Source organism: Lytechinus pictus, chromosome 2 (genome assembly GCF_037042905.1).
Source record: "Lytechinus pictus isolate F3 Inbred chromosome 2, Lp3.0, whole genome shotgun sequence".
Taxonomy (NCBI): domain Eukaryota; kingdom Metazoa; phylum Echinodermata; class Echinoidea; order Temnopleuroida; family Toxopneustidae; genus Lytechinus; species Lytechinus pictus.
Window position 1 is genome coordinate 56,083,139 of NC_087246.1, and position 26,232 is coordinate 56,109,370.

The following is a 26,232-nucleotide window of genomic DNA, read 5'->3' on the forward strand; positions in this document are numbered from 1 at the left end:
TCATTATATGAATTGTTTTTTCTTTATTATCATTATTTTATAGTAGTTTTCAAAGTCAGCACTGCTGCTATATTGAATTGCGTGATACAGGTGATGCTGCCAGAGGCGCTCCACATGTTCTTAAAATTAATTTTCCGAAAACAATCATAATAACCGTAACATGTTCATAAAACATGCGAATTATGCGTCTTTTTTTAAATTCACTAACAACACTTACGATTTCTACGTATTCTATATATGTTCCCATACCCTATGAGGTCTCTGCATGCGACATTATTTAAGCTAAATTTTACTGCCATTACACGTATACAAGATTCACACTGGTACGCACACGCAAACAATTTTTTGTGGTCTTTTTCACTGCCGGGCAGGTTGAACTTTGCGATCATGTTGATGAGGATAAGTTCAAACTTGCACCCTGCCGCCATCCGCAGTGGCGAGTTAAAGTTGCAACAGTGCTCGATTAGTTGCTCTGCACCTTTTCCCGCAAAGTTGCACCTTTCCTCCACCCATATTTCTTATAGTGTGTATGTATTTCATGATAAATAATGACGAGTGAAGATAAATTTATTTATTTCCAAATGACTGAAAGTTCATACTACATTCAGCGGCCTCGTTAGCGCAGTAGGCAGCGCGTCAGTCTCATAATCTGAAGGTCGTGAGTTCGATCCTCACACGGGGCAGGCTACTAACATTTTTGTCTCGCCTGCATAGCAAAGCAAAACGAGAGGCGTCCTGTGAGAGTTTCAGGTCACATGACCAAGGTCAATGGACTTTGGCCATGTTGAGAGTACTTGTTGAATAACCATCATAACTCTGAAAGTGTTTGGAACTTGTTGGTAAAACTTGGACATAGGAGTAATCAAGTCTCACTGGACATCTTGTGCGAGTTCCAGGTCACATGGCTAAAGTCAAAGGTCATTTAAGGTCATTGAACTTTGGCCATTTTGGAGGTAATTATTAGATTGCTGTCATAATTGTAAACAATTTTAGATACAGTTTATAAAATGTGGATATAAGGTTAATCAAGTATCAATGACAAGTCTTAGGTCGCATGATCAAGGTCAAAATTGTATCATTATATGAATTGTTTTTTTTAATTATTATTATTTTATAGTAGTTTTCAAAGTCAGCACTGCTGCTATATTGAATTGCGTGATACAGGTGATGCTGCCAGAGGCGCTCCACATGTTCTTAAAATTAAATTTCCGAAAACAATCATAATAACCGTAACATGTTCATAAAACATGCGAATTATGCGTCTTTTTTTAAATTCACTAACAACACTTACGATTTCTACGTATTCTATATATGTTCCCATACCCTATATGAGGTCTCTGCATGCATGGCATGCGACATTATTTAGGCTAATAGACAAGACCAATATGGGGAGAACTTGAGTTCAAGGAGCATTTTGGGGTAAAAGTTGGTAACCGGTCTATTTCACCTAATTTGAATGTGCCGAATCTGATAAGACCGGTTCCCAAGCCAATTTTTCATGTTTTGACCACCTAATTTGCATAAACAAAATGGCTGCCAAATTGACAATTCATAATCTTATTTCTACAATATTCTTTTATAATATTCGCTTTCACCGATATGGATACTGCAAAATCCTGCATACTTAACATGTACCATTTTGGAAAATTTGTTATTTTTGTTTGCGGCTAATTAATTATGCAAATTTATGCATATTTTGCAATATTATGCTATAATTTGATAATTACACCTAAATTTTTTATTATTTTGGGTACAAACAGCATTTGTATCATTATGATAATTGTTTGGCCCTTAAATATAATACTCAAGTCAATTTTTATATTTATTTTATTGTTCTTTGATATTTCTTTTGTGTTCTTGTATTTTCTGCCATTTGCTTTGTATATGTTTGATATGAGATCTTTAAAAAACTAATATCAATGGCTGACAAATACTAAGCTTCAATGATTTGAATCATTTGATAAACTTCTTTTGCCACAACTGTTAATTGTACTCAGGAACAAATACACACACATGCTCCCACACCCACACCTGTATATAGAAAGTAATATACTTTCAAGGTATATGTAGTAGACATGCCCAATATAAAAACATTGATGCTGATCCTATAATCATGACAATTACCAAATACAATGAACCCGTAAGAAAAGAAGAGTTTAGAAGTTGGAAAACCTGTAATCATGCTGAACTTAAATTTCTTGAAATAGATATATTAAAATGTTTTAAAACAGATCAAATAATCAATTAAACGTATGATTTACGCAGTGTAGTTTATCAATCGGATATAAGTATCAGTACATTGTTTTTATCCTTGTAGCAAAATTATATCTTTGATTCAGCTCCATCAGAACTGCAATCATGGCAGTTAACCAAAGAACAATTTGTAATAAATACAAAGGGTCTGTATTACTGGATCACTTACTAGTTTTTTTGGTCATTACCGATTTATTTATTTATTTGGCAACGGTATATTTTCCCCAAGTCAACCATCAAAGTGATAACTGAAAACCACAGCTTTTATCCAATCCTTGCCTTGGAAGATTCTTTGACGAACGATACTGAATACAGAAGAGGAAATGATAAAAACATGGTGCTAAACACAGATTAGCTCCATTGTTAAAACATGGGCAAAACAAGGTTTCCAGCCCAGTCACTGCCCAATGCAGAACAAATTTTCACAGTGTGTCCTATGGTTAAAAAGTGCTAGAGATGCCTGTTGAAGGTAAACCAGCATGGAGACAATTGCAGAAGTCCAGTCTAGAGGTTATCCGGTCATGGATGATATTTTCTGCACCACCTCATGTAAGACAATGTCTGATCTCAGCAATTCTGTGGAGCAGGTAATGTGCAGATTGGCAGACATGTGATGTGTGTTTCTTCATGCTCATTGTTCTATCAAAGACTACGCCAAGAGATATAGCCTTGCATACTGGAGATATATAGCTTCCTCACCTATTAAGACTGGAGTTGTAGTCATAATAATTACGCATATATGGAGATGACAGAACAAGATACTTCGCTTTTTATTGTTAAGCTCCAGGAAGTTGACCTTCATCCAACATCGAATCCTCAATGGGAGCACCAACAACAGCAGCTGCACGAACCTCTGTATATTTACCTTTTGGATCAAAAGTGAGGTATACAGCTGAATGTCATCAGCATATAAGTGTATACCAAGACCATGTTGCCACTTTACAGAGCCAAGAGGAATGATGTACAGTTTGAAGAACAAGGGACAAGGACAGACTCCCAAGGAACTCCATATCAAAGGGTAGTCACAGGAGACTGCATGCCAGTGATGAATACAGCTTCTTACAGCTCTGTTGGCAAGGTAAGAGGAAACCTGCCATTGGAGTGCAGAATCATCAATTCCAAAACAGACTGTCAGTCTCCCAAGAGGAATGACATGTTCACTGGTATCAAAACCGGTTGACAAGTCAAACATAACTTAGGCAACTGCTTTCCTCATAGAAAGAGACATCCTGGATCTACAATCGAAGAAATTCTCGATCTAGACTTTGATGGTGATATCTCAGACTCGCATGCAGCCTATCAGAGCTGGGTATAAGCTATTGGATGCTGTTGGGTTTAATACCGATCAAAATAAGTGGATTAATAATCACCTACAGGAACGCCAAACATGCCAGGAACCCACCTTCCTCTGAAAGATATCTTCGTTATCAATTTGAAATAGTCTATCTTATGAAGATATGAAGATGTGTGAATATTAGAAGTTCGATAAATGACCTAGAAGACATTACACAATTCACTGCGGTATTGAAAAGGTGCACTCCGAGCATTTTAACACCTGAAACAAGATCTGGTTGGTTAGACAGCAGATTCTCTATCAAGACAAAAGTTTAGGTTTTCTCTACTGTGACATGAGAATCGGACATATCTCAAGAACACAAACACGATGACTTCGATACGAACTGCCTCCGCAGAATACTTGTACTAAATTGATTTGATTTCAACAATTAGAGATCACTTTTATAATATGAGGCTGCCCTATCAATCAAGCCATCCAATGGAACACCAGCTCGATGATATAACTGACATTGATCATTCCACACCCCGAAGGTAAAAGTGTATATCAAGCTGGGGGAAGCTGGACGCCTCTAAGTTGGATGAAGCGGCAATCCTTGATAGGACAGGTGCAGTACTGCATTGGAAAAGACATATTATGGAGATGCACATGTAATCCGTCAATGAAGTCCAATGATAAAAAATTGTTATTAAAAGGATATGCAGTGACTTATTCGTTGTGGAACTTTAGAACATCACAGTCTGGCTTTTAAAACACGGAAACTGTCTAATTGATGGATTATATGTGGGTTCAGTTCTGAGAATTTTTGTTCAATATTGGGACAAACAATTTGACGAGCGTAATGGAGAAAAACACAGGACATCTCATTTTCAGCAGACGGTTTTCACTTCATTTTGCTGAAGAAAAACACACTAAATTTATATACATGTATGTGTGATCAGATTCTGTTGGTCGGGAACATAACTACTCCATAATATTAAAAAAGTAATAAAAGATACGACTATATTTTATGCGAGAGACGAAGTAAAATTTGATGAAAATGATCGAATAGTAGGTGATTGTGAATTCACTATAAACGATCAGTTATTTTTCGAAACTTTAATGATGATAATACGAGGAGAAGCAATATCACATGCCTCCTTTGTAAAAAAACAAAATATAAACAGAGAAAAAGACTTAGAAAAGAAAATTGAAGAGCTGGAAAGAAAACTGGTGATCACCGACGATAAAATATCTATTTTGGATCAAATTGATAAAGCAAAATCAGAACTGGAAACATTCCGTTTAAAAACAAATGAAGGAATTGCGATTCGATCTCGGATTAAGTGGATGGAGTTTGGTGAAAAGCCTTCTAAATTCTTTTTAAATTTAGAAAAACAAAATTGCATTAATAAAGAAATACGTCAGTTATCCACTGAAAATGGTGATAATTTAGAAATGCAAAGTGACATAATCAATGAAATATTTAATTTTTACTCTAATCTTTATGCGGAAAAATAAACCAACGTAAGCAATTTGGAATTATTATTAAATTTTCCTGGTATTCCTAAGTTGTCCCCTAAAATGTCTTCCTTATTGGAGGGTCCTTTAAATGTTGATGAGGTCCTTTCCGTTTTAAAGCTCATGAAAAATAGTAAATCGCCCGGACAGGATGGTTTTACCGTAGAATTTTATCGTTATTTTTGGGAAGATATTAAACATTTTTTGGTTAGATCATTAAATTATGCGTATTTTTCAGGACATATGTCTAATTCACAAAAAATGGGAATAATTACTTTAATTCCGAAAGGAAACAAACCCAGACACTTGTTAAGAAATTGGCGACCTATCTCCCTATTAAATGTTGTCTATAAAATAGCGTCCAGTTGTATAGCAAACAGACTCAAAGGTGTTCTGTCTTTTTTAATTCATCAAAACCAAACTGGTTTTTTGAATGGTCGCTTCATAGGTGAAAACATTCGTTTATTGTATGACACATTACTTTACAGTGAATTACATGATATAGCTGGCATGCTTTTGGTTGTTGATTTTGAAAAAGCTTTTGATTCTGTATCACATAATTTTCTTTTCAATGTCCTGGAATTTTTTCGCTTCGGTCCATCCATTAAAAGCTGGATAAAATTGTTATATGCAGACGCAACCTCTTGTGTGTTAGTTAACGGACATTGTACAAATAGGTTTAATATAGGAAGAGGGTGTCGTCAAGGAGATCCTTTATCTCCCTATCTTTTTTTGTTAGTCAGTGAGATTCTTGGTATTTTAATTCGACACTCAGACAAACTAGAGGGAATGCATATTAATGGGAAAACACTTAAAGTGTTACAATATGCAGATGATACCCTTTTGACACTCAATGGTTCAGAACAAGATTTAAAATGTGCTCTTGATACACTTGATGAATTTGAAAAAATATCCAACCTCAAAATTAACATAACTAAAACCCAGGTGATATGGATTGGGAAGAATAGAACTTTCAAAAAAGAGATTTTACACGAGTACAAACTGAACTGGATTTCGGAAGGATATTTTAGGTACCTAGGTATAGACTTTTCAGTTGAACTATCAAAAATGGTCGATTACAATTATCAAGAAAAGTTTAAAGAAATAAAACGTCAGATGGCGGTATGGCGAAAAAGATCTTTGACTCCCTTAGGGAGGGTAACCATTGTTAAATCTATATTTATACCGAAATTGAATTACTTGTTTTTATCTTTTCCAGAACCAAAATTAGAAATTATGAATGATATTCACCGATGTTTTTACGACTTTATATGGGAAGGCAAACCTGATAAAATAAGTAGGAAACAAATGTGTCAACCGTATAGTGAGGGTGGTGTTAGGATGACTGATATTTTTATCCATTCCAAATCATTAAAAATTTCATGGATAAGAAGGTTCCTTTCTTGTTCTGAAAATTTTACTTTTCACATGTTTCAATCATTTTTGCCTGCAGCATATACATCTTTTCAATTATTCATGGGGGCTGAGCATTATAAATCACTTGCTATATCAATGAATAACCCATTTTGGGCACAGGTATTGTTGGCCTTTTCAGATCTTTCCCGCCTTATTGTTGATGACGTTGCATGTCAAGCCCTTTGGAATAATCCAAAAATTAAAATGAATAATAATGTAATATTTTTCAGGTCTTGGTGTGCTAATGGGGTGCGTTTTGTTAATGATATTTTGGGAACAGATGGAAAATTTCTTTCATATTTTGATTTTCAACGCAAATACAATGTACACGTCAATTTTCTTCAATATCATGGCCTGTGCAGCGCCATTCGATATGGTTTCAATAAACATGTAATACCAAAAGCTATGGAACCTATTATTCCAGAAGCATTATTTTTGATAATTAAAGTAAAAAAAGGTTGTGCTCACATTTACAATATTTTTTTGAAGTATAAGTTGAAAGATTGTAAAAGTCTCATCAAATGGAAACAGACGTTTGACTTTGACAACACGATATGGAGGTTCTACTATCAAATACCTTTTTATTCAACTGCAGATGTCAACATGAGATGGTTTCAATTCAAAATAGTGAATAGAATTATTTATATGAAAGATGCTTTGTTACGATTTAAATTTGTTACAGATAACTTATGTACCTTTTGTTATAATTATGAAGAAACTATTATGCATATTTTTTGTTCTTGTGCCCACACAAACGAAATATGGTCTCAACTCGAAATTTGGTTTTCTCGTAACAATTTGAATATCAAAATTTCAAACCAGAATAAACTATTCGGTTTTTACGGAAACAACAATGGTGCTCTTAATTATATTTTTATAATCGTTAGAAAAGAAATTTTTGCAGCAAAATGCAAACACTGTCTTCCAGTTTTCGACCATATTTTGTCTGAAATAAAATCTTATTATGGTATGGAAAAGTATATATATAAAACAAATCTGAAAGAGAAGAAATTCATAAAAAGGTGGTCATCTTTTACTTTATTACATTAAGTATATCAGATATCATTCTAAAATACACACACATATATATATATATGTATATATATATATATATATATATATATATATATATATATTTTGTATGGATTTTTTCTTTCCTTTGCACTTTGATTTTGCTTTTTGTATACAAATGTTACGACAATTTCATGGAATATTGTATTGTACATATTCAACTTGTGTGTCATATACTGTGTTAATTATTTAATCATGTATTGTCAAAAAATATGTATTATAGTGATTTCAATAAAGGACCCCTTTGGAAGGGTTTAAAAAAAAAAAAAAAAAAAAAAAAAAAAAACTACTCCAATGGATATTAAATGCAACTGATTGACTAGTATTAGGAGTTGAGAATTACAGTACTGTTATGATTCAAATTTAATAATTCATCATCTAAAATTGTAAATATGAATGGATTGATATCATAATTCAAGATACCATTTTATAATAAAAATATAAGCAATTAATAGTGACATTCGCTTGAATACAGATAGGTTCATGAAATTCGTTGGATCTCCACCAGTGTGCTTTTAAATGGGAAGGCCCTCCGTGCAGAAGTTTACCTTTGTATGCAGATGTGGGAGTGGGTGCATCTGTTTATGCCCATGGATATATGCGAATAAAAAAGTGATTACATAATTAAATCATTGAAGTTAATTATTTTCTGCCATTGATAATCAATAATTTGACAGATCCCATAACAAAACATGTACAAAACAAAAGGTACAAAATACAAAGAAATACATAAGAAAAAAAAATAATAAAATACATTATTATTCACTGTGATATTACATTCTAAGGGCCGTACAATTATTTATAATGATGTAAATGCTATTTGTACCAAAAATATAAACATTTGAGCTGAAATTATCAAATTAAAGCATAATATTGCAAAATATGCATAAATTTGCATAATTAATTAGCCGCAAACAGAAATAACAAATTTCCCCAAATGGTACATGTTAAGTATGCAGGATTTTGCAGTATCCATATCGGTAAAAGCGAAAATTATAAAAGAATATTGTAGAAATAAGATTATAAATTGTCAATTTGGTAGCCATTTTGTTTATGCAAATTAGGTGGTCAAAACATGAGAAATTAGCTTGGGAACCGATCTGATCAGATTCAGCATAATTGAATTGTGTGAAATAGTCCGGTTTCCAACTTTTACCTCAAAATGCTTCTTAAAGTTTATACAGGCCTCTTTTTCCAAAATGTGTCTAGTCTATAAATTTTACTGCCATTACACGTATACAAGATTCACACTGGTACGCACACGCAAACAATTTTTTGTGGTCTTTTTCACTGCCGGGCAGGTTGAACTTTGCGATCATGTTGATGAGGATAAGTTCAAACTTGCACCCTGCCGCCATCCGCAGTGGCGAGTTAAAGTTGCAACAGTGCTCGATTAGTTGCTCTGCACCTTTTCCCGCAAAGTCGCACCTTTCCTCCACCCATATTTCTTATAGTGTGTATGTATTTCATGATAAATAATGACGAGTGAAGATAAACTTATTTATTTCCAAATGACTGAAAGTTCATACTACATTCAGCGGCCTCGTTAGCGCAGTAGGTAGCGCGTCAGTCTCATAATCTGAAGGTCGTGAGTTCGATCCTCACACGGGGCAGGCTACTAACATTTTTGTCTCGCCTGCATAGCAAAGCAAAACGAGAGGCGTCCTGTGAGAGTTTCAGGTCACATGACCAAGGTCAATGGACTTTGGCCATGTTTAGAGTACTTGTTGAATAACCATCATAACTCTGAAAGTGTTTGGAACTTGTTGGTAAAACTTGGACATAGGAGTAATCAAGTTTCACTGGACATCTTGTGCGAGTTCCAGGTCACATGGCTAAAGTCAAAGGTCATTTAAGGTCATTGAACTTTGGCCATTTTGGAGGTAATTATTAGATTGCTGTCATAACTGTAAACAATTTTAGATATAGTTTTAAAATGTGGATATAAGGTTAAACAAGTATCAATGACAAGTCTTAGGTCGCGTGATCAAGGTCAAATGTCTTACATTGTCAATGAACGTAGTATTGTATCATTAATTTGTTTTTTTTAATAATTATTTTATAGTAGGTTTCAAAGTCAGCACTGCTGCTATATTGAATTGCGTGATGCAGGCGAATTATGCGTCTTTTTTTTTAATTCACAAGAACACTTACGATTTCTACGTATTCTATAAGGTAGGGTGGGCAATGGCACCAGATTTGTGCCGTAGACATGAACGTAGTATTGTATCATTAATTTGTGTTTTTTTTAATAATCATTTTATAGTAGTTTTCAGAGTCAGCACTGCTGCTATATTGAATTGCATGATGCAGGTGAGACTGCCAGAGGTGTTCCACTTGTTCTTAAAATTAATTTTCCGAAAACAATCATAATAACCGTATAACATGTTCATAAAACATGCGAATTATGCGTCTTTTTTTAAATTCACGACAACACTTACGATTTCTACGTATTCTATATATGTTCCCATACCCTATAAGGTAGGGTGGGCAATGGCACCAGATTTGTGCTGTAGACATGTGTCAAAAAAGTGAATTTGCCTCAATTTTTCATTCTCTATTTTGAGTGCACAATGTAGTGAAATGTAGCTACATCTTCACATTTTCTGGTAGCCAAGTTTTGTATCTATCAATGCGATATGTTTCCATGGCAGCTCACAGAGGCTCAAACAGCCTAGGTCAGCATGAAGACTTAACAATGCCCATTTTCAGCCACTAGTCCACACAGTATAGCCTATGGAGATGGGCCAAAATGCTGTATGCATTTCAAGACACATTTTATGGAGCATTTAAGCCTTATTTTTCACTATTTAGGAAATTTCATGGTAAGTTTTGAGCAGTGTTTTTTACAATAATGCTAATAAAGAATATATTAAGGTAATGCTTTTTAGTAAAAATGCTGTTTTGTTTTTTTCGTTGGCAGTGCAATTTTAATGCCATTACACGTATACAAGATGCACACTGGTACGTACACGCAATTTTTTGGGGGTCTTTTTCACTGCCGGGCAGGTTGAACTTTGCGATCATGTTGATGAGGATGAAGTCAAACTTGCACCCTGCCGCCAGCCGCGGTGGCGGGTGAAAGTTGCAACAGTGCTCGATTAGTTGCTCTGCAACTTTTCCCCGCAAAGTTGCACCTTTCCTCCACCCATATTTCTTATAGTGTGTATGTATTTCATAGTAAAATATGACGAGTGAAGATAAATTTATTTATTTCCAAATGACTGAAAGTTCTTACTACATTCAGCGGCCTCGTTAGCGCAGTAGGTAGCGCGTCAGTCTCATAATCTGAAGGTCGTGAGTTCGATCCTCACACGGGGCAGGCTGCTTACATTTTTATAAATTTGTTTTGGTCAGCAACTCTGGCAGAATGCCACGATTCGTTGCAGAGATGATAAAATTATATGATATGTATTCACAGAATGAACTTTGAATAATGTATGTGATTTTTTGTTCGGTTTTCTGCAAGATTGTCACTATTTTTTCATTACATGCAAAACTAACCATCTTTATACCAGATTGTACCGCACCATCTTTAGAGCAGGACACTGCAACATGTTAATGATTGTTGCTATTAAGTGGTATTCATGTATACTCTATTATCTGAAAAGATGAACATTGACGATATTACGCAAAAGTCATTGTTGAGAGGAATCACTACACATTTTCTATGACCTCGTCAAGTCATGTTGTTTATTCTATATCATATCTTCCTCAACAGCAATTCAGCAAATCCCCAAATTCATCAAATTCGATTAACTTTATCAATAATGAATATTTATTCTTAGCTGATATCAGAGTTCTGATCACGAACGGTTTTTATCCCGAATAATAATGTTTGAATTTGAATTGGGCCTGCTATTAAACGCTAACCAATAACTGTGTTTGCCCCTTAATGATAATTATGTAACAAACATTCGAATGATCCTCACTGCACTCGCCAGCAGAGCCGGTTTGATTGGCCATTTCATTATTTGCTCAAACGATTCTCTTTCTTTAACAGGTCAAATTGGAAATTATCAATACAAATCATAAAAGACAGAATCGAAAACTGTTTCCTGATCACTTACGAGATAATTGCAATTCCCTATCCATATTTGATGTGTATCACATACCATTTTGTTTGATGTTAATGTATTGCTTGTTTCTTTTTTCCATGTATATTTCGTTGTGTTTAAAAATGAAAAAAAAAATGCAAATCCATATTTCATTGTTCGAAATAGAAATCTGAGAATAGACATTCATTTTGCCCAGTTGATCGTGTGTTTGGCAGCCACTGTGCAGCTCCAGATCGACAAGGCTCTATCCCTTAAACAAACGTTGAACGCCAAACAGGGTAGCAGCAACTCCCATCTTTTTACGTCTTTTGGTCTGACGCGGCCGGGGTTTGAACCCCCGACCTCCCGGTTGTGAGACGAACGCTCTACCAATTGAGCCAACTGTACACTGCTGGTAGGTCCAATAATATTTTTAGACTGCTGAATTAATAATTTTTGTTACCCCAATAAAAAAATCATTATTAATCATAACAATATATTTTTAGGACTTGACCTTTTCCTTCTAATGTATTGCTTTGTACATAACTTTGATATATCACATGTGTCTACATTATAGACCTAGTACTTACCCCCCCCCCCTTTCCCGTTCCCTTCTGTCTTTCTTGCTGTAATTTATAATTACTTTGAACAACATTATTTTATTCACTTTCGAACATTGATGATACAGGTCAAATGTGTTGTAAAGTATGGCAATGGAGCAAAATCATCGTCAACTTGAAAAAACTTTAAAAGATGGAAATATGCTTTTGATTTGAAAACGATTATGGAGGCCATCAGGGTAAGCGGCAAGGCTTGAAAGTTGCTTCATGTGAGAGAAGACGCAATGGGGAGAAGGAAAAAGAGGAATAGAATTATAAAACGCTGTTCATATAAAAAAAAATGCAAGTAAACTCCAATTACTCTAATTTTATGGAACTATTTGTAAGGGGACTATGACAGGCATTATATACCCTACAATAGGGCTTGACTCCTTTGGAACATATTCACATAAAATGGCATTATGACTGATGCTTTTGCATTGATGAAAATTACTTTATGCTAATCATACAAATTGGTTAAGAAGTCCCCGGGACTTTTTCCTCACATATGATTATAGAAATGCCCATTTCAATGTCATGAATAATGATCGCTCCGAATTTCACTTTGAAACCTGGTACAATATTGCAACTCATTATTAATCAGTTTATTTGCAATTTATGTCTCAATTCATAGATATACATTAGGAATTCAACTACAGTATTCATGAGGCAAATGAAGTTAAAAAATGGGATTGTACTGAAACCAGAATTACTCAGTTAATAATACAAGTAAGGAATTGATTTATAGAATTACATTAAAATTTAAACTACAGTATTGATGCGGCAAATGAAGTTAAAATTGAGGATTGTACTCAAACCATTAACTTTATTAGAATTTACCTTGGAGTACCTACAAATAAACCAATGTTCGACACCATATATTATACATTCTCTCGCGATAAATGATATTACCATTTTAATGGACGCATGGATGATTTTGTGGAGAACAATCGGCACCACGCACCTGAAAACCTATAATTGCCGAATCATCTCATCTGCCAATAATGCAAAATGTCAGTACAATAAATTCACGGCCTTGTATCAAAATGGGAAAAAGTTTATCGTATTCAATAATTAAAATGGGTCAGACATTAATTTGATGAAAAATCATATCATTTATGCTTATATACCGTATCCATGTCTATAGGCCTACTTATTAGATGGGGGAGGGGGTGGGTCGGAGGAAGTCCTGGATAGCGTTTCCACCCACAAGTTTCTATAAGAACTATGCTCTGTAGCCAATCACAATCAAGGAAAGACAGCAACTATTCATAAAATGCACTCGAGGTTCACTTCTCATTTCCCCCAAATCCTGAAGCTTTTCTCCCTAGGACATTATATATCAGAGTCACCCGGATTAATACGACACTTTAATGAATATACAGATCACACATTATATCGTTTTGTCATGTTAGAAGACTAGAGTGATAATTTTAGAGTCTTGCTGGTGTTTTCTCAGGAACTGTCAACTTGTGATGACGTCCCCTTGAAATATCTATTTTTATAGGCCTTACGCCAATAGGCGTTTAAAATCCCGCGACCGGGAGAGTATTTCATTAGCGCCGGCATCAATATCATTGGTGATCAATAAACCTACATCACTTTAAATCATTTTCCTGGAGATGTGATATTCATACTCAATTTAATTCTCTCGGGATGCTTTTGTGTGTTTCGCTGGAAGATTTTCTTCTTTGGAACTATCGGATTTAAACCAAAAGATGCCTGTAACTTGGATGACATATGTAAGTATATTCATATTTCTTATTTCCTTTTCAGTGATATCATATTTGGCATTCATTTTATCTTATTTATATCTCGTGTCTTTCAATATAAGGATTTGCCTACATCATAAGCTTTCTTGTTTATCACCATCGATTTGGTAATAATTTCTACCAGATACATGAATTCGAATTCTTAGTTTTTGTCTCACCTGCATAGCAGAGTGAGACTATAGGCGCCGCTTTTCCGACGGCGACGGCGGCGGCGACGGCGGCGGCGGCGGCGGCGTCAACACCAAATCTTAACCTGAGGTTAAGTTTTTGAAATGACAGCATATAACTTAGAAAGTGTATGAACCTAGTTCATGAAACTTGGCCATAAGGTTAATCAAGTATTACTGAACATCCTGCCTGAGTTTCATGTCACATGACCAAGGTCAAAGGTCATTTAGGGTCAATGAACTTAGACCATGTTGGGGGAATCAACATCAAAATCTTAACCTAAGGTTAAGTTTTTGAAATGTCATCATAACTTAGAAAATATATGGACCTAGTTCATGAAACTTATACATAAGGTTAATCAAGTATCACTAAACATCCTGCATGAGTTTCACGTCACATGACCAAGGTCAAAGGTCATTTAGGGTCAATGAACTTTGGCCGAATTGGGGGTATCTGTTGAATTACCATCATAACTTTGAAAGTTTATGGATCTGATTCATGAAACTTGGACATAATAGTAATCAAGTATTACTGAACATCCTGTGCAAGTTTCAGGTCACATGATCAAGGTCAAAGGTCATTTAGGGTCAATGAACTTTGGCCAAATTGGGGTATTTGTTGAATTACAGCCATAAATTTGAAAGTGTGTTGGTCTAGTTCATAAAACTTGGACATAATAGTAATCAAGTATCACTGAACATCCTGTACGAGTTTCAGGTCACATGATCAAGGTCAAAGGTCATGTAAGGTCAAAGAACTTTGGCCACGTTGGGGGTATTTGTTGAATTGCCATCATATCTCTATAAGTGTATTGGTCTAGTTCATAAAACGTGGAAATAAGAGTAACCGAGTATCACTGAACATCTTGTGCGAGTTATAGTAGTTTTCAAAATCAGCACTGCTGCTATATTGAATCGCGTGATGCAGGTGAGACGGCCAGAGGCATTCCACTTGTTTTTAGAAGTGTTTGCGATTAAAAAAAAAATAACCCTGTTGTTAATGGCCCTATAAAAATGATGCAAATCATCTTCACATTGTTTTTCAATATATTTACAAACTTTTCTCAATCAATTTTTTTCTCTAAATATGAATGCGTATATATTCGTTTTTCTTGATATCTAATATTTTATTACTTAGATTGTAGGAGATATGTCTGTTTTTTATTATTTAGGTTATTTGATAATTATATAGACCAAATGTACTATTGATTTTTTTTTAATACGCTATTAGATGAAAATTATATTTCAAAATGAAATAAAATTGTAAAAAAAGACAAATTTACATTTAAACGACTACTCGTATATTCCATTTATTCTTATAGAATACAAGCCACTTAAGTTTTGCATAGATTTGACTTACGAAAGCAATCCTTTTGAAAAACAACCAAACAAAACATAGGCCTACACATATTTTAATGAACCTTGGGGTTTCCGTTACTTGTTGGTTAGTGCAGTCCACCGTCTGGTGTCATCTCATTCAAATTTAGCTAGACAGGTGTTTTGATAAATCTTAAAGATAAATTAAATTTATGTATGGTTGCAGCCCCCCTCCCCCTTCCCTATACCGGAGTTTAATTTGTCTGTATCTCCTGCGAGCAATATCTAATTTGCCTTCCTTAAAAAACCCAATGAAAAAAATTGAAATCGAGAATTAACATTATCATTACTATAATATTTCTGTAAAACATCAAGCATGAACATTGTATGCCGAACTCTGCATTACTATCGATATCCGTTAAAAATGTTATTTGCTTTTTTTTCTTCAGGTAGGTCTCTTGCTTATGTTTTCGGCATTTGCTGCAGGCCACACCAATCAAAATCCAAGCAAGAGTAAGTATGGTAGGTATTTATCAGAATCGTATCAGCTTGTTTGTCGTTACTATGAATTCATTTATTGATGTTAACACAAATAAAAAGGAGAACATTAAAGACCCAGAATGGAGCTAGAAGTGAATTTGACAAATGATGATGATGATGGGTTCTTGTATAGCGCCGGTATCCGCCTCAGCTGGGCGCTCATGGCGCTTGCTCAAAAATAGGAAATATCTCACAAATTTCAATGTCTTCAAACAGTGCTTAGGATCATCATTCAGTTCAAGTACTGTCCTAGTAATGGATAGGAAATATACAAGCTACATAGTTACAAGGTAAATTTTATGCATATTCTCAGCTTGAACGCTGAGCAGTTTGATGATAACCACGGATTGTAAGGTTTCGACACTAGGCTTTATCAGCTTGTTAACGGGGCCTGAATTATGTGACGTCACATTTTGTCAAGAGGGTTGCGATTCCATACCATAAATTCGAGTTTCTTTCTTCAATTTGCGGAGGAAAATGTCGCTAACAATTATCCGGTACTCATATTGATGGAAACATTCAACTCTTCACTAGGTTTTTGTGATTTCTTTGTTTGGCTCTTATTGGTCCGAAATCGCTATGTCAGGAAGTGTTGTTACATAATTATAATCTGAATGCAGATAGATTTGGAAAGCTGCCCAAAACAAGTGGGAAATAAAATATGGCAAAAACTAGTCCAAAGCTGTAGATATCCTCATCACAAGCTGGCGGGAAAAGACATTTCTCTATGTGATAGAAGTGAAGAAAATAAAATACGTAAATCTGGAAAGCATAAAAATCACTTGGTTTTTCTATGTACAAACCTATGTAATCACAATGGTTCTAATACAACATGACGTCATTGTCTTGAGCCCGGTGAAATACACAAGAAGGCCTATTTTCGAAGGTTGATGATTAGCGCTACTCTTAAACAAAATTCTCAGCCGGTAAGTGGTGAAAATGCACAAAGCCTTGCAATGATGTGTTTAGTAGCTTATAAGTTTTCGATTGGTATATGATTTGTCATATTTACTTATTTGGTCCATCAAGAGTAATTGCCATGGTAACATTGCTCGGTAAACAATTGAATTTAAGGTTTGCCTGCAAGCTCTCAGTTAGGCCCAATGCGCATAATTGAGTGCTATATTGCGTCAACCACAATGACCAGAAACTATGCCATATAATCCTAAGGTGTAAAGAGCATAAATCAAACTAAATGGAAATGGATCTTTAAAAAATATTGATTAAAATGAATGATGATTTTCAAATATGAACACCTTTTTATTCTCCTTACTCTTTTCCTAATTGTTGTTCCCATCATACATCCTTTTTATTTCTATCTTAATCTTCAGGACTGTGCCCTTCTGGTTTCCATCACTGGAACTCATCATGTTATTACATAGATTCGTCATCTCTGAAAACACGTGATGATGCTCAGATCATGTGCTCGAATCTCGAATCCCAATTGGTCGACATCACATCAATCGAAGAAGGTGAATTCATCCGATCACTTGCGCTCGCTGAGAATACAACTATCCCTTATTGGATTGGCTTGGAAGATAAAAATAAGGTCTGGCATTGGATGGACGGATCACCTTTGACCTTTACCAATTGGGATTTCGTCGAAAATGGTCCCCAAAATGTTGGTGCAGACTGTATTCGATTGAAACCTACAGGATCAGGGTATCGCTGGAACGATAATAGATGCGATAGTGATTATTTGGCTCTGTGTGAAGGGAGAGAAACAGGTAACTATGGGCGTGTTCCTTCTCACACCCTTCCCATTTTCTGTTTTGAACCTTTCCTCCTCTTTTACAGTCAATCACAGTAAGATTCATTTGGCAATTTAGGGATAAGAAGTACCGATTATAATGTAAAATGAATTAATCTCGTATAAATTACCATGTTTTCTCTTTATCTACAGATAGTGTCTGTTCCGATCTGGATTTGTTTAACTCTTCTTGTTATTATGTGAGTGATAGCGAGCTTCATCGAGACCAAGCCCGGGTTTATTGCCAAAGAGATGGAGCACATCTGGCTTATATAGAGACAGAAGACGAGAATGATTATATTTTTGATTTTATCATGAGTGAGTTAATAATGGCTGTATGGCTCCATGAGACACGAACGACAATGATTTATAAAAATACATATATATATATAAACTCCTCAAAAAAAGTTTGGAAATCTGACTTTGTTCGATAATCCCTCCTCGGTTTTAGTGAATATCAATGTGTTATTAATATCACTAAATAGATCATTTAATTTCATTTAAAATGATACCCTACATGATATGATTATGGTTCACATGGAGGTGCAGTGCCTTGAAATGTGGGGCAGGGTCAAAATTCAAAAGTTGCAAAATGACACAATATTGTTCTTTTTTCCGTGGTGATGAGTGAGTTTCTCAGCGGTTTCTTTTGGCTTTGATCGATGATTCCTCCTCAGTTTTAGTAAATACCAATGTGTAATCAATATCAATGAATAGATCATTTAATTCTCTTTAATATTATACTTTACATGATATGATTATGGTTCACATGGAGGTGCAGTGCCTTGAAATGTGGGGCAAGGTCAAAATTCAAAAGTTGCAAAATGACATAATATAGAAAGTCACTGTTTTGTTTTAATTGTTTTCATGCACCTTAACATCAACATTTACATGGAATCAAACACACCTCTGCACAAGCAAACACATAACAAACAAACAAACATGCATGGGTATTTCAAACCACGACTCAAACCATGTTATCTCACAGGACCATTGCGACAGAAGCAGGGGCTTGAATAAATTTTCATCTCTATTGACACAGACAAAAGAATCATGTTCTGTATTGACCCTTCATGACTATTTCTGCTCGTTTTGCAGCTTTTCAATTCAGACCTCATCCAAAACTTTTGAATCTTGCTCTTTTCGTGATAGCATGATCATAACAAGCATGGTATCGTTTCAAAGAGAATTAAATGATCTTTTGAATGATATCAAATATGTATTGTGTAAAATTTGGAGTTGGGAGAAATTAATGGCCAAACTCAGATTTCCAAACTTTTTTTGCTCGTTTTTTCAGCTTTTCAATTCAGACCTCATCCAACACTTTTGAATCCTGCCCCTTTTCGTAATTGCATGATCATAACAAGCATGGTATCATTTTAAAGAGAATTAAATGATCTTTTGAATGATATAAAATATGCATTGTTTAAAACTGGGAATTGGGAGAAATAAAGGCCAAACACAGATTTCCAAACTTTTTTTGAGGGGTTTATATTCCATCTGAAGTTATTTTTCAGACGCGTTGTGTAGGCGAAAAAAGGGATCGAAAATTATTTTCATAAGAGTTAAAATTTAATAGCTACCAAGTTTTCTAATTTAAAAATAAATATGGTGACTTCCTTTCAGTTCTAAAAAAAGGTGCCTCTGCTGATACATACGGATTCCTTTTTTTTTCATAGAAGGAATTTATTTTGAAAGGCAAAAATTATCATTTGTGCTCAAAATTTAGTGAACACCTTCTCAGAATGCGCTCCTTCATGCTGAGTGCTGAATGTAAACTACAACACTACAGATAAACAAATAAAATATTTTATCACCAGACTTCACCATTCAATATCTAAAACCTGACAGAAGTTCATTTTCTGGTGGGATTCACTAACTTTTGAGCACCACTGTAAAAGCCTATTGTATTTTCCATAGATGTATAAATAACTTTATCAAAGTAGACCTGTATAAAGTGAAATGACAAATTATCTCGCATATCACGAACAAACCACATATGACGTGCAAATGAATGCATTTTTTCTTTAATTAAACAAAAATGATTTCAATTATATGAAATATTTTCGCTGCAGACCGTACAGCAATTTACGGGTTCAACCAATTCTACTGGATCGGTTTGACGAGGCGTCTTGCCGGCAGTGCCCAAGATAATCTCGCTTGGATGAGTGGAGAGCCACTGATATATTCTAATTTTGGTGATCTAAGCTTCGGTAGTGGATGCCTTCAGATAAAGCAGACTAAGTACACCACATGGATTGCTTCAAGGTGCAAACTTGTCAATGGATATATATGCAAGAGGAAAGGTAAAGTGCAGAAAACTCCACATATTATTAATCAATGCGATCACAAAGTATTTACATATTGCGAACATAAACAATTTCAAATTGTGACATTCTGTTTAATTTTCCAAATTCACTTGCTTTGATAGGCATACCCAAGTGGACTTTTCAATTTCAAAGAAAGGAGAACTCTTAAAAAAATCTATTCATATTTAAATAGATAGCTAATTATCAATAGAGCACTTATTAGATGTTTTTAAAAAGAAACGACAGAATCTGTTCAAAAATTAAAATTGAAACATTAAATAAATGTTTCAAATTGAAAAAAACAATAAATACAACTCCCGGATACAAATACGACTACTACTACTACTACTACTACTACTACTACTACTACTACTACTACTACTACTACTACTACTACTACTACTTCTACTAATACTACTAATACTAATACTACGACTACTACTACTACTATTACTACTACTACTACTACTACTACTACTACTACTACTACTAATACTACTACTACTATCGCTGCTACTACTACTTCTAATACTAGGCCTTCTGTTACTACTACTACTACTAGTACTACTATCGCTGTTGCTACTACTACTACTACACTACTGCTGCTGCTGCTGCTGCTGCTACTACTACTACTACTACTACCATTACTACTATACTACTACTACTACCACCACCACCTATACTACTACTACTACTACTACTACTACTACTAGTACTACTACTACTACTACTACTACTACTATTACTACTACTACTACTACTACTACTACTACTACTACTACTACTACTACTACTACTTCTATCTACTACTACTACTACTACTACTCCTACCATCACCACTGCTACTACTACTTCTATCTACTATTACTACTACCGCTACCACCAATACTGTTAAAAGTACCACTGCTTAAAAATTAAAATTAAAATTTAAAAAAATGTTTCAAATAAAAATACTACAACTAGTAGTTATGTATTTATTTTATTCATTTCGTTTCGTTTACCCATGGTTACCCCGTCAGTGGGCTAAGCACTGTTTTTCTTGGGGGCCCTGCAAACAAGTAACAAATACATACAAACAATGAGCACAAAGAACAAAAGAAGAAAAAAATATGCAGGGTATTATGTGTGTACATGTACATGTATGTAGAACGAAAGTTAATATATATATATATTGTGCGTATGCAAATACATACAAGTCTAAATTTCCTTTTGCCATATCTTCATTAAATGATTTTATATTTACTTGCTACTCCCTGGATCCAGCCAAATAGGGTTAGATGTCTAAATTTAGTGGTTTCTCGATCTCCTGTAGGATGTAACGAAGGATTGTCTTGAAATTGCAATACGGATACCACTATCCAGCTGATTTCAAAGAATGGCATCACTATGAGAGAAGCCCTCCTTTTCCAGCCTGCGTGCGTACATGCGGTAACGCTACGACCATTCTGCACTGAGTATCTGGTTCTGTACGAGTGAACATTATCATGATTACATGATCTTATAACGAGTTCAGAGAAATACATTGGTGCTTCCCCGCTAAGAATAGTGTGCATAGTTTTGCATTTAAGGTATTTCCACCTTTCTTTAATCGAAACCCATTTCGGTCTGTGGAGCGCATTTTCAATTGGTGGTGAGGAATCCACTTTTAGAATTATACGGGCCGATCCATCCTTTCAAGTGAGTAGCCATCCAGTCCAAGTTCTCCGTCAGTTACTGTGCGATCTAACGATGTTTCTGAGGTTTCCTCCCCAGTTTTCCCTTTAGGTGATCGTATTTTCCGAGAAGACTGTGGATGTTCAGGTGAGCGACCCGAAGCCCTCTGGTTGTCACATTGATTGGGTAAGTACTGTCCGGTGATGCACTGTCACTATCTGGAATATTGACTTCAGTCTCGGATTGATGCAGACTTAAAAGAACTGAGTAAAGATGGTGAGATGTGATGGTAAGTATTTCTTAACACAGGTCATCTACTTCGTCTGCTTATCTTTCTCCGAGATATACCGACTTTAGATAGATTCCTCCATAATATAGGGGTATCACAGGCCTAATTCAATCCCCATAGACTCGTGTGTTAAAGTGGTACCTAAAAAGAATTCCTTAAAAATAAGGAGGAAATTCGAGGGTTGAATGTTTACTATCAGTGGATAGGATAAATGTCTGACATTCCATATCTGACCAGAAAAGGGTACCTCGACCGGCTCATTTTAAAAATAAATCAGCATTTATGAAGACTACACCTGACGGGATCAAATTCATCACTTAAGAGAGTCAAATGGCCCTAATTCTTCCGCCCGTAAAAATTTAGTTCCATAGTGGTGATATATCTTTCCAATTTGGAAAAAAGAAGTTCAGTAGGTGCCCTCCCTAGAATCAGTGTTAGATTGTCAATCATATTCATTCATTTTTGTCAATCAGCAATATCAAATTAAAAAATTTAGAATGGGTTGGGTCGAATGAATATTTTTTGACTGCCAGTTGTAATTAGGCCCGTGTGACCTTTATTGTATGACACCCGATCGGGAATGCACTTTAGATTCAGATTCAGATTCAGATTTATTTCCAACAGAAATAACATAAATATTGATACAAATCATTTTCATACATTGTAACAAATATTTGCGATACAAATCATTGTCATTATAATCATATTAAAAAAACATCCATGATAATTAACATATAAAGATATATACAAAATGTGGTGCCTTTCGTAGACAAATTATAATATATAATTTAAATAGAAAAAAAAGGTATCTGTGGAAATGGGAGATTCACTCTAAAGCAAAGCTTGTATAATGTGAAACTCCCTCAAGGAAGAGAAAAGATGAGAGAGAGAGAAAGAAAGAGGGGGGGGGGGGAGAGACGCAATGGTTGCTATTTGCCTACGGAGACTTACTGAATAGATTAAAAAGAACAAGATAACCCACAGAACAAGACAAAACTAATAAAGAGTAAAATACCACGAAGAAAAAAAAAACAAGAACAGGACGACAAACATGACAAAAGGAGAAATAAACATAAATAGAAACAGGACGAATTGCGACCGAAATTAGAGAATAAAACAAGATGATAAAGACTAATAAAAATAACTTGATGTCTGAGAGGAGATGATAACGAGCGGGAATTAGTAATGAAGACCTCGGTAGGATTTAAGTAAGAAGTTTTTCAGTTTTCTTTTAAAAGAATGTATGGAAGGGCTGTTTTTATGTTAGTTCCAAAAACTAGGGCCATCGAACATCAATGTACTCTTTGCCAATAAAGTTCTAAAACGGGGTAAATGAAATTCGTTAGATTGCCTTGTAGGGTAATTATGAAAAAACCGATTAAGAGGAAACAGAGAATCAAATACACGTGGAAGAATATTTTCGTTATATTTAAACATAAATTGCCCGAAATGAAATAAGTATAGGTCGTTTATCTTCAGCAATTTGTTGTCAAAAAATAGTGGGTCAGTGTGTGAACGAAAAGCTGAATTATGAATAATACGAAGGGACTTCTTTTGCAGCAATAACAGTCTATCTAAAGTGGTTTGATGGGTGCTGCCCCAGGCAAGTATCCCATAATTAAAGCATGGACCTACTACACAGGTCCATGGTAGGATCAAAGAAGAAAATAGCATTAAAAGTGATGACGACGAAAAATTCAATTTATTGATAATGCCAATATTTCGCGAAATAATCTTACAAGTACAATCTATGTGGTATTTCCAGGAAAGCTTATTATCCACGGTAACACCGAGAAATTTAATGAATGTGACACTTTCTAAATTAGTGTTATCTAAAACAATGTCCATCGGAAGTGTATCGATGGAATTGCTAAATAGCATATATTTAGTTTTAAGTAGATTAAGAGACAATTTGTTGGATCTTATCCATTCTGTGACTTTTAAAAGTTCATTATTAATAGTATTTACTAAGGTATATGGATTTTTATGGGAATAAAATATATTGGAATCGTCTGCAAAGAGTATAAACGAAAGGACATCAGATGATTTACAAAAGTCATTAATATAGATGATAAATAATAACGGCCCTAACAAACTGCCTTGCGGGACTCCACAATTAATAGATTGCATGTTGGATGCATGACCATCCAAAGATACAAATTGACGTTTATCAGACAAGTAGTTTCTGAACCACTCCAAGGCCTTCCCGCGCACCCCATAATGAGAAAGTTTATGTAATAAAATATCACGGTTAATGGTTTCGAAGGCCTTGGAGAAGTCCAGAAAAATGCCGACTAGATGTGAGCAATTATCAAAAGCGTGGGCCACTTTATCAACGAAATTCAATAATGCATGTTCTGTGTTATGTTTTTTCTCTAAATCCAAATTGAAAGTTAGAAAAAAATGTTGTGATATTTTAAAAAATCAATTGTTTTGCTATAAACCACTTTTTCTAAAATTTTGGACAAGGACGATAATAAAGAAATTGGGCAATAGTTACTGATACTTAGCTTGTCACCCTTTTTGTACAATGGAATGACCTTGGCAATTTTCATGTGATCAGGGACTTGACCAGAGGTTAGAGAAAGGTTAAAAATATATGTCAAAGGATCGACAATTTCAGATATTATGCCTTTTGAAATAAAGTTATTGACATCATCATAACCAGGACTTTTTTTATTTTTCAAATTAGATACAATTTCAGTAATATCTTTTTTGACTACGGGAGTGAAAAATATTAACTAGAATTAGGTGTACCTAGATAATCATAAAAATGTTTTGTCGAAGGGGGATGTCTCTAGCTAGGTTAATTCCTATAGATGAAAACTAATCATTAAAAACAGCTATATTTTCAGGATCTCCAATGATATCACCGTTAGACCTAATTTCAGTTATATCGGACTTATTATTGGATAAATTCATTGCTTGTTTAAGAACTTTCCATGTATTTTGAATGTCGTGCTTATACAGAATTATTTGATCAGTGAAATATCTTTTCTTTGCCAAACGTATTGTCCTAGTTAGAGTATTCTTATATGTGGTGTATTTAGTTTTTGCCTGAAGAGTACCTCCAAGTTTTGAATTATAATATAAATTATTTTTTCTGTAAATTGAACGCAAAAGTGCTTTAGATATCCAAGGAAGTCTTGGTGATTTTTTGTAGTTAGTTTGTCTATCTTTTACTTTTGGAATATGTTTATCTAATTCACTGTTAAAATATTCAGAAAGTTATTGAAGCATATGTTTGCATCATTATTGTTATAAATAGGCGACCAGTCAACAGACTCTAACGAAACACCCAGTCTTGCAAGATTCTCGGGAGTAGGTCTCCGCCTTGATGGCTTGGAAGGATTAATACACGAGTGTTTGAGGGGAAAATGTGACATAATGGGAAAATGATCTGTCAGATCGGATACTATTATTTCAGAATCAGGAGACGGCATGATGTTACAAAATATGTTATCAATAAGGGTTGCAGAGCGATCTGCAATGCGAGTGGGTTTTGATATTAATGGCAAATATGAAGAAGTCAAAAATGTTTCAAGAAATTCATGGGCAGTATTGTTGCTATCATGCTTCAATATATCAATATTAAAATCTCCTAATATAAAAACATCTTTGTTTATCAACAATGGATTTCTAACTAAGTTAGAAAGGTAGGCCTAAAGTAAAAAATCATTATGGTTAGAATGTTGTGGTCTATATATAACACCTACAATTATATTTTTGGAATTTGGGACATTTCGATAAAAAGTGACTCTATATATTCATTCATATTAGTGATTTCGTCATGAATTTTGTATTCGTAATTGTGGGAAACATATAACGCAACACCACCGCCATGTCTATCTTTCCTATTATTGAAAACGAAATCCTATTGATCTAATGCAAATTATTGGATTCATCAGTTAACCAAGTTTCTGTAAGTCCAATAATGGAAAACGAATGTCTATAGATGAATTATTGTCTGATAGCAGTTGAAACTCTTCGAAATGTTTATTTATGCTTCTTATGTTTAAATGTAATAAAGAAAAAATATCTTTGGAGAATTGTTTACTAGTGTTTTTAATTGAAGTTCAGTGATGTATTCTGATGATGGATTGCGAATTAAGTCATGATCAGAGTGAAAATCAAGAAGTTCTGATGATGCGTTAATGTTGTTTGCTACAAAGTGGTTGTACGCCAAATTAACCTGAGGGTTGCCATTTGAATTATGTGTATTTAAATTAATGGAGAGGTCATCATTACTCAAAGAATAAAACGGC

General features: G+C 34.6%; 1 protein-coding gene and 3 non-coding genes across 4 annotated transcripts; all 4 read left to right on the plus strand.

Moving 5' to 3' along the window:
* Window positions 1–610: 610 nt before the first annotated feature.
* On the plus strand, window positions 611–683 carry TRNAM-CAU (transfer RNA methionine (anticodon CAU)). The gene has a single exon. It is a non-coding gene; the product is annotated as a tRNA-Met (tRNA).
* A 7,788-nt stretch (window positions 684–8,471) lies between these two features.
* LOC135153245 (lithostathine-1-beta-like) lies at window positions 8,472–17,776 on the plus strand. The gene is made up of 4 exons (XM_064095699.1): window positions 8,472–8,485; window positions 9,073–9,088; window positions 15,876–15,939; window positions 17,298–17,776. Exons 1-4 carry the CDS (start codon window positions 8,472–8,474, stop codon window positions 17,774–17,776), a joined length of 573 nt encoding a protein of 190 aa, XP_063951769.1.
* On the plus strand, window positions 9,075–9,147 carry TRNAM-CAU (transfer RNA methionine (anticodon CAU)). The gene has a single exon. It is a non-coding gene; the product is annotated as a tRNA-Met (tRNA).
* On the plus strand, window positions 10,784–10,856 carry TRNAM-CAU (transfer RNA methionine (anticodon CAU)). The gene has a single exon. It is a non-coding gene; the product is annotated as a tRNA-Met (tRNA).
* Window positions 17,777–26,232: the final 8,456 nt, after the last annotated feature.

Bases quoted from the DNA above. Each gene is read 5' to 3' on its own strand.
- LOC135153245 (XM_064095699.1), top strand. The intron at 15,940-17,297 runs GTAAGTATGGTA...CTTAATCTTCAG, and splicing joins CAATCAAAATCCAAGCAAGA to GACTGTGCCCTTCTGGTTTC.